Genomic DNA, 13,015 nt, shown 5'->3' with positions numbered 1-13,015 from the left:
AGTGATTGTTATCCTGGACAAGGTAATTCCATGACTGCAACAAGATGACTTACATGACTTAAAAGTACCTGAAAAGAAGGGATCTGCCAGAGATTTCATGCAGCTCAGCCCTGAGCACTGCTGGTGTGCCCGCAAACAGAAGCTAATCATGGTTTTTTTTTTTTTTTTTGCTTTCTGGGTCACACCCGGCGATGCACAGGGGTTACTCCTGGTTCTACACTCAGGAATTACTCCTGGCGGTGCTCAGGGGACCATATGGGATGCTGGGATTAGAACCCGGGTCGGCCGCGTGCAAGGCAAACGCCCTATCCACTGTGCTATCGCTCCAGCCCCGAAGCTAATCATGGTTTAAAATGTAAGGGCACTGGGGAGACAGTTCAAAAGGCTGAGACCCACACCTCTAGGACATGTATTACTGGAAAAGGCCCCAGACCTGATCATCACTTGGGATTCCCTCATCAAAAGTACTGGCTTCATGTATGTATAAAAACGGATTCATTTCCTTCACACTTAAGCCCCACTAAAAGCATGCAACCAAACTCCATAGAGAGGATATAAGCTGCTGGCAGATTTTATTTTATTTAATTTATTTTGCTGCAAAATTTCGGTGATGAATTTATTTTTTAAGGTAACATAACAAACCCACAGTGAAACATATTAAATCAGAAAAGTACAAATCTAAGGAAGGCAATACCTAAGTTACAGTAACTTTGGAAAATCATTACAGTACTCTTTATTTATTTTTTGTTATTATTTTGCTTTTTGGGTCACACCTGGCATTGCACAGGGGTTATTCCTGGCTCATGCACTTAGGAATTACTACTGGCAGTGCTCAGGGGACTGTATGGGGTGCTGGGAATCAAATCTGGGTTGACTGTGTGCAAGGCAAACGCCCTACCTGCTGTGCTATTGCTCCAGCCCCTACAGTACTCTTTAATACAATAAAATCTATTTTTTGGCAGGGGGGTGGGCGGAGTGATAGTACAATGGGTAGGGCATTTGCCTTGCACACAGCCAATGTGGGTGCAATCTTCGGTATCCCATATGGTCCCCCAAGCACCGCCAGGAGTAATTCGAGTGCAGAGCCGGGAGTAACCCCTGAGTATTGCTGGGTGTGACTCAAAAAGGAAAAAGAAATCTGTTTTTATTTGGGTCACATATTGCCACAGTGATAATTTTTACTCCATCAATGTCATTTAAGCACCAAATCAAAACAAGCCTCTCAATAGTGACTGATGGAAGGTCAAATCTTACACAAATTTTGAAATCTGTATATTTTCTCCATTTCAAATGTGTAAAGAGGGGGCGCTGCCTTGTTTTGGGGTAATCCACAGCTAGGGAGAGTTCCCGGGAGAAACTTGCATTTTCACAAGTAAACATTCGGAATCTTCAAAGTCAAGTAGTAATTTCAATAACACTAATTTTGGACAATCCCTTTTTATTTAGAAGCCCCACACCTCTCTGTATTGATCAGAAGTCACATAGATTTTTTTCAGCTTGTTAGAAACCTCTTTTTTAAGATTAGAATATAGCTGTCTTTTAAAAATAGCAAATAAATACAGGGGGCTGGAGTGATAGCACAGCAGGTAGGGCGTTTGCCTTACATGCGCCGACCCGGGTTCGATTCCCAGCATCCCATATGGTCCCCTGAGCACCGCCAGGGGTAATTTCTGAGTGCAGAGCCAGGAATAACCCCTGTGTATCGCCAGGTGTGACCCAAAAAGCAAAAAAATAAAATAAAAATTAAAATTAAAATAGCAAATAAATACATTGCCAACTTGTGGGAACCAAGGGACAGGCTGCTGCAGCCACTTCTTATTTCTTCACAAATGCTGCAGCAACCATTGGGGTCCTACTGCTTCTTCTTGCTGAGGCCGCCAGTTCTTCAAATCTCAGCATTTAATTTATAAATTACCCATTCCACTGCTCCTTGGCCTTTACTGGCATTTGAGGAGATGGAGTTGGCCATCAAGCCTTTGAGGTAGCTGCGGAGACTGACACCATTCACAGTGATGGTGGCTTCTTGCGTGAGAACGGTTTTTTCTGGGTCTTGAGGATATAGTTTGTAGATAAGTTTCATCTACTGACACCATATTTGTAAATCAAACATTAGTGGATTTCAGCTTCATTGTTCTCTCATGGGATCAATGGCTCATGCACATACGATTTGGTTCTTGCCGCACCAATAAGGCCCCACTCAGTGCTGAGCAGCTTCCCCAAGAGGTCTGTGTGTCTGCGCAGCATGTCCACGGCCACTACCCTGGGCTTTATAGGGTTGGGGTACTTCTGCATGGTCGCTGTCAAGACAGTCTCTGACAGGTGGTCAAAGATGTGCTCCGAGATCCAGATCTTCATGGTGCCAGTGGCTGTGCCACCCTCAAGCAGTGCCGTGGGGATACTGAGGCCCAACTGCTAGCAGATTGTAAATTACCTTTTTTTTTTTTTTGCTTTTTGGGTTACACCTGGCGATGCACAGGGGTTATTCCTGGCTCTGTGCTCAGGAGTTACTCCTGGTGGTGCTCGGGGACCATATGGGATGCTGGGGATTGAACCCAGGTAGGCCACGTGCAAGGCAAATGCCCTACCCGCTATTGCTCCAGCCCTGTAAATTACTTTTTCATTGAAATAGCTTTTAATGGGCACACATGGAACTTTTTTCACAGTCCATAGTTGCTGGAAAGGTCACATGACTTTTTCAATTAAAATTTTTTAAAATTTTGAGGCCACACCAATAGGAGCTATTTCCAGACTGTTTCTTGGGGATCTCTCCTAGAGGTACTGGGATGCTGGGGATCAATCCCAGGCCTCCTGCACAGAACACATTTACACTAGTCCTTTGAACTCTATCACCAGCCCTAATTTTATATACTAATCTAGTATAGGTAGATTAGATCTAGGTAGGTAGGATTCTTTTTTTTTTTTTTGCTTTTTTTTGGGTCACACCTGGCAATGCACAGGGGTCACTCCTGGCTCTGCGCTCAGGAATTACCCCTGGCGGTGCTCAGGGGACCATATGGGATGCTGGGAATCGAACCCGGGTCGGCCGTGTGCAAGGCAAACGCCCTACCCGCTGTGCTATCGCTCCAGCCCCTAGGTAGGATTCTTGAAAAGAAAAATTTCTAGTTTAAAGTATATGAAAAAGTTGGGGCCAGAGGGATAGTACAGTGTGTCAGTGTGTGTGTGTGTGTTGTGTACGAGCAGAGATGCAGCTCAGTGATAGAGCCTATGATTTGCATGTAAGGATCAGTTACAGGTCACTCGTGATACCAAGATTTAAAAAAAAGAAGTCTTCTGGGGCTGGAGTGATAGCACAGTGGGTAGGGTGTTTGCCTTGCACTCAGCCAACCACCGCCAGGAGTAACTCCTGTGCATCGCCAGGTGTGACCCAAAAAAGCAAAAAAAAAGGGGGGGAGAAATGTGTTAGTATGATGGCCTTTTTTAGGTAGTGCAGGTGATCAAACTGGAGACTCACATATCCGAGTCGGAAGTTCTACAACTGAGGTATATCCCTGGCCCAAGGAACACCTTAAATTCCAAAACCTAAAGATTGGAATATGAGATTCAAATGACTGGGACCAGACAGATAATGTTAAGAAGCAAAATAAGGGCTCACTTTTGCAGCATATACTGTAAAATTGTAATGATAGAAGATTAACATGATCCTTGGGCAAGGATGATGCACAGCACAAATTCCTGAAACAATCATATGTTTTATTTTTTTTTTTTTGAAACAAGAACACGGATGTTAAAGACTTTGAATGTCTTTTTTATAAGACTTAAAATCCCAGTTTGGAATATTTGTCCCAGCATTTTAATAGGACTTTTCTATTTCCTTTTATCTAATTATTCTTTTGAGAAGTCTGATATTGACATGGTATTTATTGTTTTTTAGGGTATTTTTTTTTCTTTTTGGGTCACACCCAGCGATGCTCAGGGATTACTCCTGGTTCTGCACTCAGGAATTACTCCTGGCAGTGCTGGGGGACCATATGGGATGCCGGGTATTGAACCTGGGTCAGCCACGTGCAAAGCAAATGCCCTACCGGCTATTCTATTGCTCCAACCCCCTAGGTTATGTTTTTCTTTTCTGGAATATTAAAAAATTTATTTGTTCTTACCACTATAATTTCATTTTAATATTTTAATGTTTGGTTTCCTGATTTTTTTTGTAATTGGTTGTTCATTTTTATTTATTTTTTTTAATTTTTAAATTTTTATTTTTATTTTTATTTTTTTTTTAGTTCTTTTTTTTTTTTTAATTCTTTTATTAATTCACCATGTGGAAAGTTACAAAGCGTTCAGGTTAAAGTCTCAGTTATACAATGCTCAAACACCCATCCCTTCACCAGTGCATATATTCTACCACCAAGAATCACGATATACCTCCCCCCTCCCCCCCACCTCCCAACAATCATATGTTTTAAATCTTCAGTAAACTAATTAAAGTTGTTATATTTATTATTTTAAATTTATTTTTGTTTACATTTTTTAAAAAAGAATAAGCTGCAGATAAGAAAAAACTAGGGTCCTGGACATATTATTCAGTATGGTGCTTGCTTTGCATGTGGCTATCATTCTGACCCCTGAGATTTTTTTTTTTTTTTAGTAAAATAGTTTTATTTAAAGAAATATGAGGAAAGAGAGAGGATGGGTGGGAAGAAGGGAGGAGGAGAGAGAGAAAAAGAGAAATGTACATGTCTCAGTTAGAGATGTAAGCAAATCTCACAAAACACAAAAGCACTATTGCCCTTATAATTTTACTAATTTTTTTGTTTTTGTTGTTTTGGCCATATTAGGCTGTGCTTAGATCTTACTACTGGTTCTGTGCTAAGGGATCACTCTTTCTGGGGCTCAAGGAAACTATATGGGTTTCCAGGGATCAAACCCACATCTGCCGCATGCAAAACAAGTGTCCTACCTGCTGTACTATCGCTCCAGCATTGAAATTTTATTTAAAAAAATTATTTATGTATTTATTTATTTGCCTTTTGGGTCACACCCGGCAGTGCTCAGGGGTTACTTCTAGCTCTGCACTCAGGAATTACTCCTGGTGGTGCTCAGGGGACCATATGGGATGCTGGGAATTGAATCCAGGTCGGCCACGTGCAAGGCAAACGCCCTACCCGCTGTGCTATCGCTCCAGCCCCCAGCGTTGAAATTTTAAAAAGACAATTTTTAGGACCTGGAGATTTTTAGTTCCAGTCGTAGAGTTGCACACAGAGGAGCCAGGCTCAATCCCTGGATCCTGTCTGGTCCCCAGAGCACTGCCAGTAGCAATCCCCAAGTACAGAGGTAGGAGTAACACCTGAGTATCTCCCGGTTGGCCCCAAAATAAAAACAAACGAACAAAAAGATGATTTTCAGAACCAAGAGAGAGAAAACAAAGGGTAAGTGCAGGCTTTGCATCAGGAACACTCAGGTTCCATCCCAGACCTACATGGTTCCCCAAGAATGTCTGAGCTCAGAGCAAGGAGCAACCCTTGAGCACTACCTCAAAAGAATACTAAAAATATGATTTTCAGACCACCTTCAGGTTTTGTATTTCTACTTGATTAAAAAAATTTTTTTAAAATACAAACGATTGAATATTTGCTATAGTTTTATTTTTTAAATATTTCTGGAGAAGATAGTATGATTATCAGCCAACTAAGCATGATTGCTTAGGCCCAAAGATGAGCTGCTCAGGGCCCTTCAGTGCTGGGGACCACCAGGACCACACCCCCCAGTCCAGGAGTGCAGACATATGCTGCAGATTCTAACCCCTGTATTATCTCCCTGATGACTCCCACAATTTCTTTTTTGTTTTGTTATTGAGCCACATCCAGTGATGCTCTATAAGGTTACTCTTGGCTGTGCACTTAGGAATTACTCCTGGCTGGGTTTGGGACCCATATGGGATGCTGGGTTTCTAAACCAGGTTGGCTGCATGCAAGGCAAGTGTTGGGAACCAGAATCCAGAATGCTGCAATCCAGAGGTAGCATACTTGAAGTGCTCCTAGAAGAATTTCCCCTTAAGGAAGCCCTTTACATCTATATTTAGTTTAACAACACCCTCAGATATGTAGAAGTCTAACTCAACTAAAGAATGTTCTGATGCCTACTGATTCTAAACAATAAATACTGGAAGCTGAGGACAGTCAGTGCTCTCAGTTTACAAGGCTGTTGCCCCTGACTCCATGCTTTTTCTCTTATTTCTGTCTCTTAACCCTTGCTGGTACCCTGCTTCAGGCCTGTTTACCCAGGGCTGGGCCCCAGCAGGCAATGCCCTACCCATTATACTATCATTCCAGACCCCGAATACAGTTTTAAGTGAATTATTTCATAGTATATTGCTCTCAAGTAAAAATATTGAAATTGGGCAGAGACAGTAGAGGGAGGGGGTAAAGTACTTTCCTTCTGTTTGTCAACCCAGTTTTGATCCCTGATATGGTCCCCTGAGCACTGCCTGTGTGACCCAAAACTGTAAATGTCGAAAACACCAATATTTACAGTTCTTCCTCCCCCTACCCATCTTTTTTTGTTTGTTTGTTTGTTTGGGGGCTGTACCCTGCAGAGCTCAGGGTATCCTGTACCCTCCTGGCTCTCTGGGGCTACTTACTGGACTGCGTTCAGGGGTGTTGCAGATCAAACTGAGGCTCCTGCACATGGACCATGTACTCCAGCTGGTTGAGCTTGCTCTCCTCCCCTGGCTTATAGCTCATCAGAGGATGATAATAGCAAAACCCTTGCAGAATCTTCAGTGAGATGATGATTTTAGCTGTATTTTATAAAGATGGGGGGGCCAGCAAGATAGTATGGTAAGACATAAGCCCTGGGTAAGTAGTAAGCCTTACTCAGGGTTTACTCTTGGCAGTACTAAGGGGGCCATATTTACCTGCATGGGTGCTGCCCCAGATTTGATCTCCAGCACTGTGGTGCTCTGAGCCCACCAGGAGTGATCCTTGAGCACAGAGCCAGGAGTAAGCCCTAAGCACAACCAGCTGTGTGACACAAAAACCAAAAAGAAAATGGAAAGAGAAAAAAAATGATATAAAAGGATAATCATCTCATCAATTTCCTGGATTAGATCACTTCAGGAAGGCTTGATAACTTTTATTTTATTTTTATTTTTTTGCTCTTTGGGTCACACCCAGCAATGCAGAGGGGTTACTCCTGACCCTTCTCCCTTCAGGAATTACTCCTGGCGGTGCTGGGGAATCATATGGGATGCTGGGAATCGAACCCGGGTCGTCTGCGTGCAAGGCAAACACCCTACCCACTGTGCTATCGCTCCAGACCCAAGGCTTGATAATTTATATATTAAGCCTTAAAATTACAGATAAAGGCAGTTTAATTGCTGTCACTGAGAAGTATATTTTACCTTACAAGTTTGAGATCACGCAGCTAGGACATTTATTTAGGACCACACCTAGTAAGGGGCCACTCCCTCTCTCTGCATGTGTTTGGAGGGTGTGGATTAGGCAGGGCTTGAAACAGCCTTAAGCCATCTTATTTTCATTAGTGATCTGAGACTTTAAGGGCCTTCCTTTGTTTTTTGAATTCTGGCTCTAGGCACTCATAGGCTGTTCTACATAATCAGCTGCTTTAAGAAGGATTCTGTGAAATTAGCTTCACATTTTTTCCTCTAAAATTTTCACAATGATGTGGTTGAATCCTGGATTTTGTCAGTTTTAATGAGTTATGGACAGCATTGTAGCTCATTAAACACAGGTAACATGCTTCCATGGGAGTGGGATGAGCTGCTTTTCTTGTGCAGAGGTGGAACACACCTACCTGTGCTCAGGTAATCCAACTGAGTTCAGCAGGGTGCTGAACCCTTTGTACTGTCTTTTCAGTCTTAACTTAAATTTTCATTTTTCATTATCTTCATTCAAGTCTCCTACAGTGGAAAAAATGGTGATGCTAAAATGCAGAATCATCTTCATTCACTACAAAATTTCTTTTTGTGACAAGACAATGCAGAAACATAATGAAGTGGAGATTGTACAAGTAGGGCTCTTGCCTTGGATGTAGTCTGCGTGGGTTCCACACTGCATATGGTCCCTGATGCCCCGCCAGGAGTGATCCCTGAGTGCAGAGCCAGGAGTAAGTCTTGATCACTACCGAGTGTGGCCCCGAAACAAAATAGAAAAATGTAGTTGCTGCCCATTGAGGCACTGACAGCCTATCTTTGGAACCCTCTTCATCTCCCCTATCTAGATGAAAAAATGTTAAACCCTTGTTTTATTTCGAATAGTCTGAATGTCTATGATCAATACTTCTTGTTTGCCCACCATTTTGTTGTTGTTTCTTGACTTTTCTACTTAGCGTACAGAACCTGTGGCTGGGAAATACTTAGCCAGAATCCAGGAAAATCCTGGATTAGAAGTTCTGAATGGGTCATAAAAAGCTCTCTGACTCCCATCTTAAGATATGGAATCCTGGGGCTGGAGCCATAGCACAGCGGATAGGGCGTTTGCCTTGCACGCGGCTGACCCGGGTTCGGTTCCCAGCATCCCATATGGTCCCCTGAGCACCGCCGGGGATGGTTCCTGAGTGTAGAGCCAGGAGTGACCCCTGTGCATGGCTGGGTGTGACCCCAAAAAAAGCAAAAAAAAAAAAGATATGGAATCCTGCGGGTGCTCAGTGACCTCCACAATCACACCTTTTAGTTGTGAGAGTAAAAGATCCCTAGAAAACGGACTGTTTGGGTGTTTGATTTTTCAGGCCCCCCACTCTTGGACAGTCCCATTATCGATTGCTCATGCCCCTGGAAATAAGCGGAAAGTTGCGGACGGCTGTGGGCCTCGGAAGGGCCAGGGTTTCACTGGTCGCGCTTGCCAGGTGCATGTAACGGTCCTGGAAAGCGCTTATATTCATGGACTGTGGTGACGCAAGTCCGCGGGGCCGGCGCCGGGCAAGAGGCTGAAGATGCTCCAGTCGCCCCCGGGTCCGCGCAGCCTCTCCCCGCCGGAAGGGAAGGCTGGGCGCCGGCTCAAGCCCTCGCGCCCCTCGCGGGGCTTCGCGGTCACGTGCTCCTTGGGGGCGGGGCGGGGGCGTTCCCGCAGGCGCCATCTTGCCGGCGTGGAGGCGGCGCGGGCGGAGCCGGCCGCGCGCTCCCGCCCCCTCGCCGCGCCGGGCCCCCCGCGGCCGCTTCCTCAGTGGAGGAGCCGGGCGCCCTGGAGGGCGGGGCTGGCAAGGGGGTGTGTGTCGGGCGCGCGCTCGCGCCCTCCAACTGCCGGGCGCGGCCGCGGGGGCGCGCTCGGCCGGGCCCCGGGGGCGGCGCGGGGCTGCGGGGAGGGGGCGGCTCCGGCTGAGGGGACGGAGCGCCGCGGCCGGGGCTGCAGCTGCTGCGGCGCGCTGCGGGCCGCGTCCCGGACGCCCCCGGCTCGGAGTAGCCGCCGGAGCCATGTACCGCAGTGGCGCCCGCGCCGCGGTCTCCTCACACCGGCCTAAGGAGAGCGGCGGGAGCGGCCCGCGCCCCGGCCGCGGCTCCGGCTCGTCTTCGGGCCCTCCTCGGCGCCCCTCGCCGCCGCCCTCAGGCTCCTCCTCGTCGCGGACGCAGGCTCGCCGGCCCCGCTCTCCCTCAGGCCACCGCGGCCGCCGGGCCTCGCCGTCTCCGCCGCGGGGTCGCCGCGGCTCCCCGTCCCCGCCCCGCGGCCGCCGGGGCTCCCCGTCCCCGCCCCGCGGCCGCCGGGGCTCCCCGTCCCCGCCGCGGGGCCGTCGCAGCTCCCACTCGCCGCCGCGGGGCCGCCGACCCTTCGCGCCCGGCCCGTCCGCCTTCCGAGGCAGCAGCCGTGGGGAGTCCCGCGCCGACTTCGCCCGGGACAGCCGCGACCATCCAGGCGACAGCGGCAGCCGGGTAATCCCACCGACCCGGACCCCCGTCTCGGACCCCGCCGACCCCCGCGCCGCTCGGGCGCCCCCCACGCCCGCGCAGCTCCTGGCGGGGTCCTCAGAGGCTACGTGCCGGAGCCGCATCGGCACCTAACGGACTCGGAGGCACCCGGGCGCGGGGCCGGCGGCTGCGGGAAAGTTGGCGGCGCGGGGGCAGCCGTGCGCGCCGGGACGGTCTCGGGGCGGCGCGGGCTCGCGGCCCCCGCGGCTCTGCATCCCCGGAGGCCGGGGGCGGCCCGGCACACAGCTGTCCGCGGAGCCGCAGACTGGGCGCGGCGGCCCGGAGTCCCCCGGGAGGCGGGGGTCGAGGCCGGCGCGGGGCTTTGCAGATCCCGCCTGGTCCTTGGACGTGACTGGGCCCTGGGCTCCCCGGAGCAGCCGGCTTGAGGCGCTTGCTCGAGGCTGCCCGGCTTAGACGAGGGGTGGCTGTGAGGCAGCTCGATTCTTGGTTTCCAACCCCCTGGAGTTGACAGCAGAAGGTGAAGAAGTTTAATTTAGGGGGCTGAAGAGCGTTTGCCTTTCATGCACGGGCTCGGGTTCGATCCCCAACACCTCAGGTGGACCCCCTCCTCCGCCCAGCACCACAGGGATTAGTCCTTATACGGACAGTTTCACCAGAATATTGAGCCTCTGGTCTTGCCTGTGGTGGGTCTGGTGATTTGTTTTTTACTTTCAGTTCACCAGTGTTTCTTTCTAAACACCGTGACGAACTTTTGGTTGTGGGTACTCGGTTCCGAAGTGAGTTGTTGACTTGTCACTTTTAAGAATTTTTTCGCTGAGCAGGAATTCTGTGTATTAGTCATTAGGGGGAAGCAAGGAGAGCAGAATACTTATTTCCATTAACTCTTCTGAGACACAGCTTTATCTGCTGCAGTTGCCCCCCCCCCTTTTTTTAGCAAAATAAAATATTTTATTTAGGGGATTATGAGAGGAGAGAGCAAGAGAGACAGACAGGCATGTGTTCAAGACCATAAAGTAAAACAGGACTTAAACATCCAGGTTGTGATGTGAGCTATCCCCAAAATCAGAACTTGGGCATGCAACATCAGCCTTTTATATCACTCAGAAACATTGTATGTCTTTATTTCCCATATCTAATGTGTTTGATTAACTTTGATTAACTTTTTTTTTTGGGGGGGGTCACACCTGGTGATGCTCAGGGATTATTCCTGGCTCTGCACTCAGGAATTACTCCTGGCAGTTCTCGGGGGACCATATGGAATGCTGGGAATTGAACCCGGGTTGACTGCGTGCAAGGCAAACATCCTATCCGCTGTGCTGTTGCTCCAGCCCCAACTTTGCCTTTCTGAGCTGTCAGTCCTACCTCACAAATCCTCCCTACTCACCCTCCTACTGTCACTAGGCTATTACTTGTCATCTGATTTATTGCATTAGACTCACTCCATACCTCCCTTGTTCCATACCAGTTTATAGTGTACCCAACAGTCAAAATGATTTTTCTAAGTCTTAATTGTATTTGAGTTATTTATTGGTATTACTTTATATTGAGTGCTGTCTGACCTCTGGTCATAACAAGTGAACGAAACAGTCGATTTCTGTCCTCATGGAATTTATATTCTAGCTGGCAAGTCAAATGATAAGGTAGAAGAGTAAAAGGTTTTTGCATGTTAGATATGATTAAGAGTTAACAAAATATAGAGGGAGTTATTTTTGTTTGTTTTCAGGGGAAGTGGTTTGGACCACACCAGTCTGTTCAGGGGAAACTCTTATCAGTGCTCAGGGGCCGTGTAGTGCCAGGGATTTATTAACTCTAGGGTCAGCTAGATATAAAGCAAATGCTTTAACTCTTGTATTATCTCTCTAGCCTGGGAATTATAAATTTTTTTAGGATAGCTGTTAAAAGTCTCCTGGAAAGGTGATTGGTTGGTTGGTTTTTGGGGCCACACCTAGTTGTGCCTCAGGGATCAATTAGCAATGCTCAGGGAACCATATGTGGTGCCAGGGACCAAACCAGGTTGGCCAATGTGTGTGGCAAAATCTTAGATGTATTATTTCTCCTGCTCTGAGGGTGACTTTTAAATATCAGAGCTTAGTTATGAACTATATGAGCACCTGGGCAATAATAATAAGACCATATCACTCCCCTATATAAAACTTTGATGTCTTAGTACATTTTCTTTTTTCTTCTGTATTTCCCTATAATCACACTGGCTTTATTTTTGGTACCTACCACAGACAGACCAAATCTTTACAGAACTTGTTATTTTTATCTGAAATACTGTTCTGTCTGTTCTTGCAGAACTAATACTGAATCATTGAGGTGAAGTTAAGTGATAACCACCTTCAAAAAGACTTCTCTAACTGTCCCTCCTGAAATGTATCCTTCCCAGTCTTTTTCATGTTAGTGTGCTTAAAGTGTATATTGCAACCAGAATATACATTATATTTGTTCACTTAGTTTTTGTTTCTTTGATCACACCTAGTAATGCTCAGAGGCTGTTCCCAGCTTAGTGCCCCAGCTCTTCTGGCTGAGCTCAGGTATCAAACCTGTGTTCCAACCCATTAAGCTGTCTCTCTGGCCCCTTGAAGTGTCTGTCCTTCCTTCCTCCCTCCCTCTCTCCCTCCCCCCCCTCCTTTCCTTCCTTATTAGTGGAAATTTTATTGCCATTGGTTTCAAGTTTTAGATATCTGACAGATGACAAATAGCAAGAAAGCCCCAAAGAAGCAGATTATACCAAACTTTCATTGACCATGTGAGAGCAAATAAAACTTCATTCCTGGTCTTCCAAACAAGAAAAGTGGATATATGGTATGCACAGTTCCAGGGAGTACTTCTCTCTTAGCCCACAGCCATTAAAAAATACTTTCTTGGGGGGGCCGGAGCGATAGCACAGCGGGTAGGGCGTTTGCCTTGCACGCGGCCGACCCGGGTTCGATCCCCGGCATCCCATATGGTCCCCCAAGCACTGCCAGGAGTAATTCCTGAGTGCAAAGCCAGGAGTAACCCCTGAGCATCGCTGGGTGTGACCCAAAAAGCAAAAAAAAAAAAAAATACTTTCTTGGGGCCGGAGCCATAGTACAGTGGGTAAGGTATTTGCCTTGCACCTGGTTGATCCACATTCGATCCCCAGCATCCCTTATGGACCCATGAGCACAGCCAGGAGTAAGTCCTAAATGC

General features: G+C 47.3%; 1 protein-coding gene and 1 pseudogene across 5 annotated transcripts in view; one reads left to right on the top strand and one right to left on the bottom strand.

The window, feature by feature from the left end:
- Positions 1-1,815: 1,815 nt before the first annotated feature.
- Positions 1,816-2,355, bottom strand: LOC101545927 (PRELI domain containing protein 3B-like; annotated as a pseudogene).
- Positions 2,356-9,258: 6,903 nt separating this feature from the next.
- The window catches only part of LOC101556962 (zinc finger protein 318), a 68,485-nt gene continuing 64,728 nt past the window's right edge, over positions 9,259-13,015 (top strand). For 4 of the 5 annotated variants that reach the window (XM_055135119.1, XM_055135120.1, XM_055135118.1 and 1 more), the window contains exon 1: positions 9,259-9,841. In XM_055135119.1, coding sequence (XP_054991094.1) covers positions 9,389-9,841 — 453 coding nt within the window. In that variant the 5' untranslated portion in view covers positions 9,259-9,388. Of the gene's footprint in view, positions 9,842-12,221; positions 12,238-13,015 lie in introns of those variants that run through there. The other variant, XM_055135117.1, reaches the window with a different exon arrangement.

The sequence above is a fragment of the Sorex araneus genome, chromosome 4 (assembly GCF_027595985.1).
Source record: "Sorex araneus isolate mSorAra2 chromosome 4, mSorAra2.pri, whole genome shotgun sequence".
NCBI lineage: Eukaryota > Metazoa > Chordata > Mammalia > Eulipotyphla > Soricidae > Sorex > Sorex araneus.
This window is presented reverse-complemented; position numbering and strand designations above follow the sequence as displayed.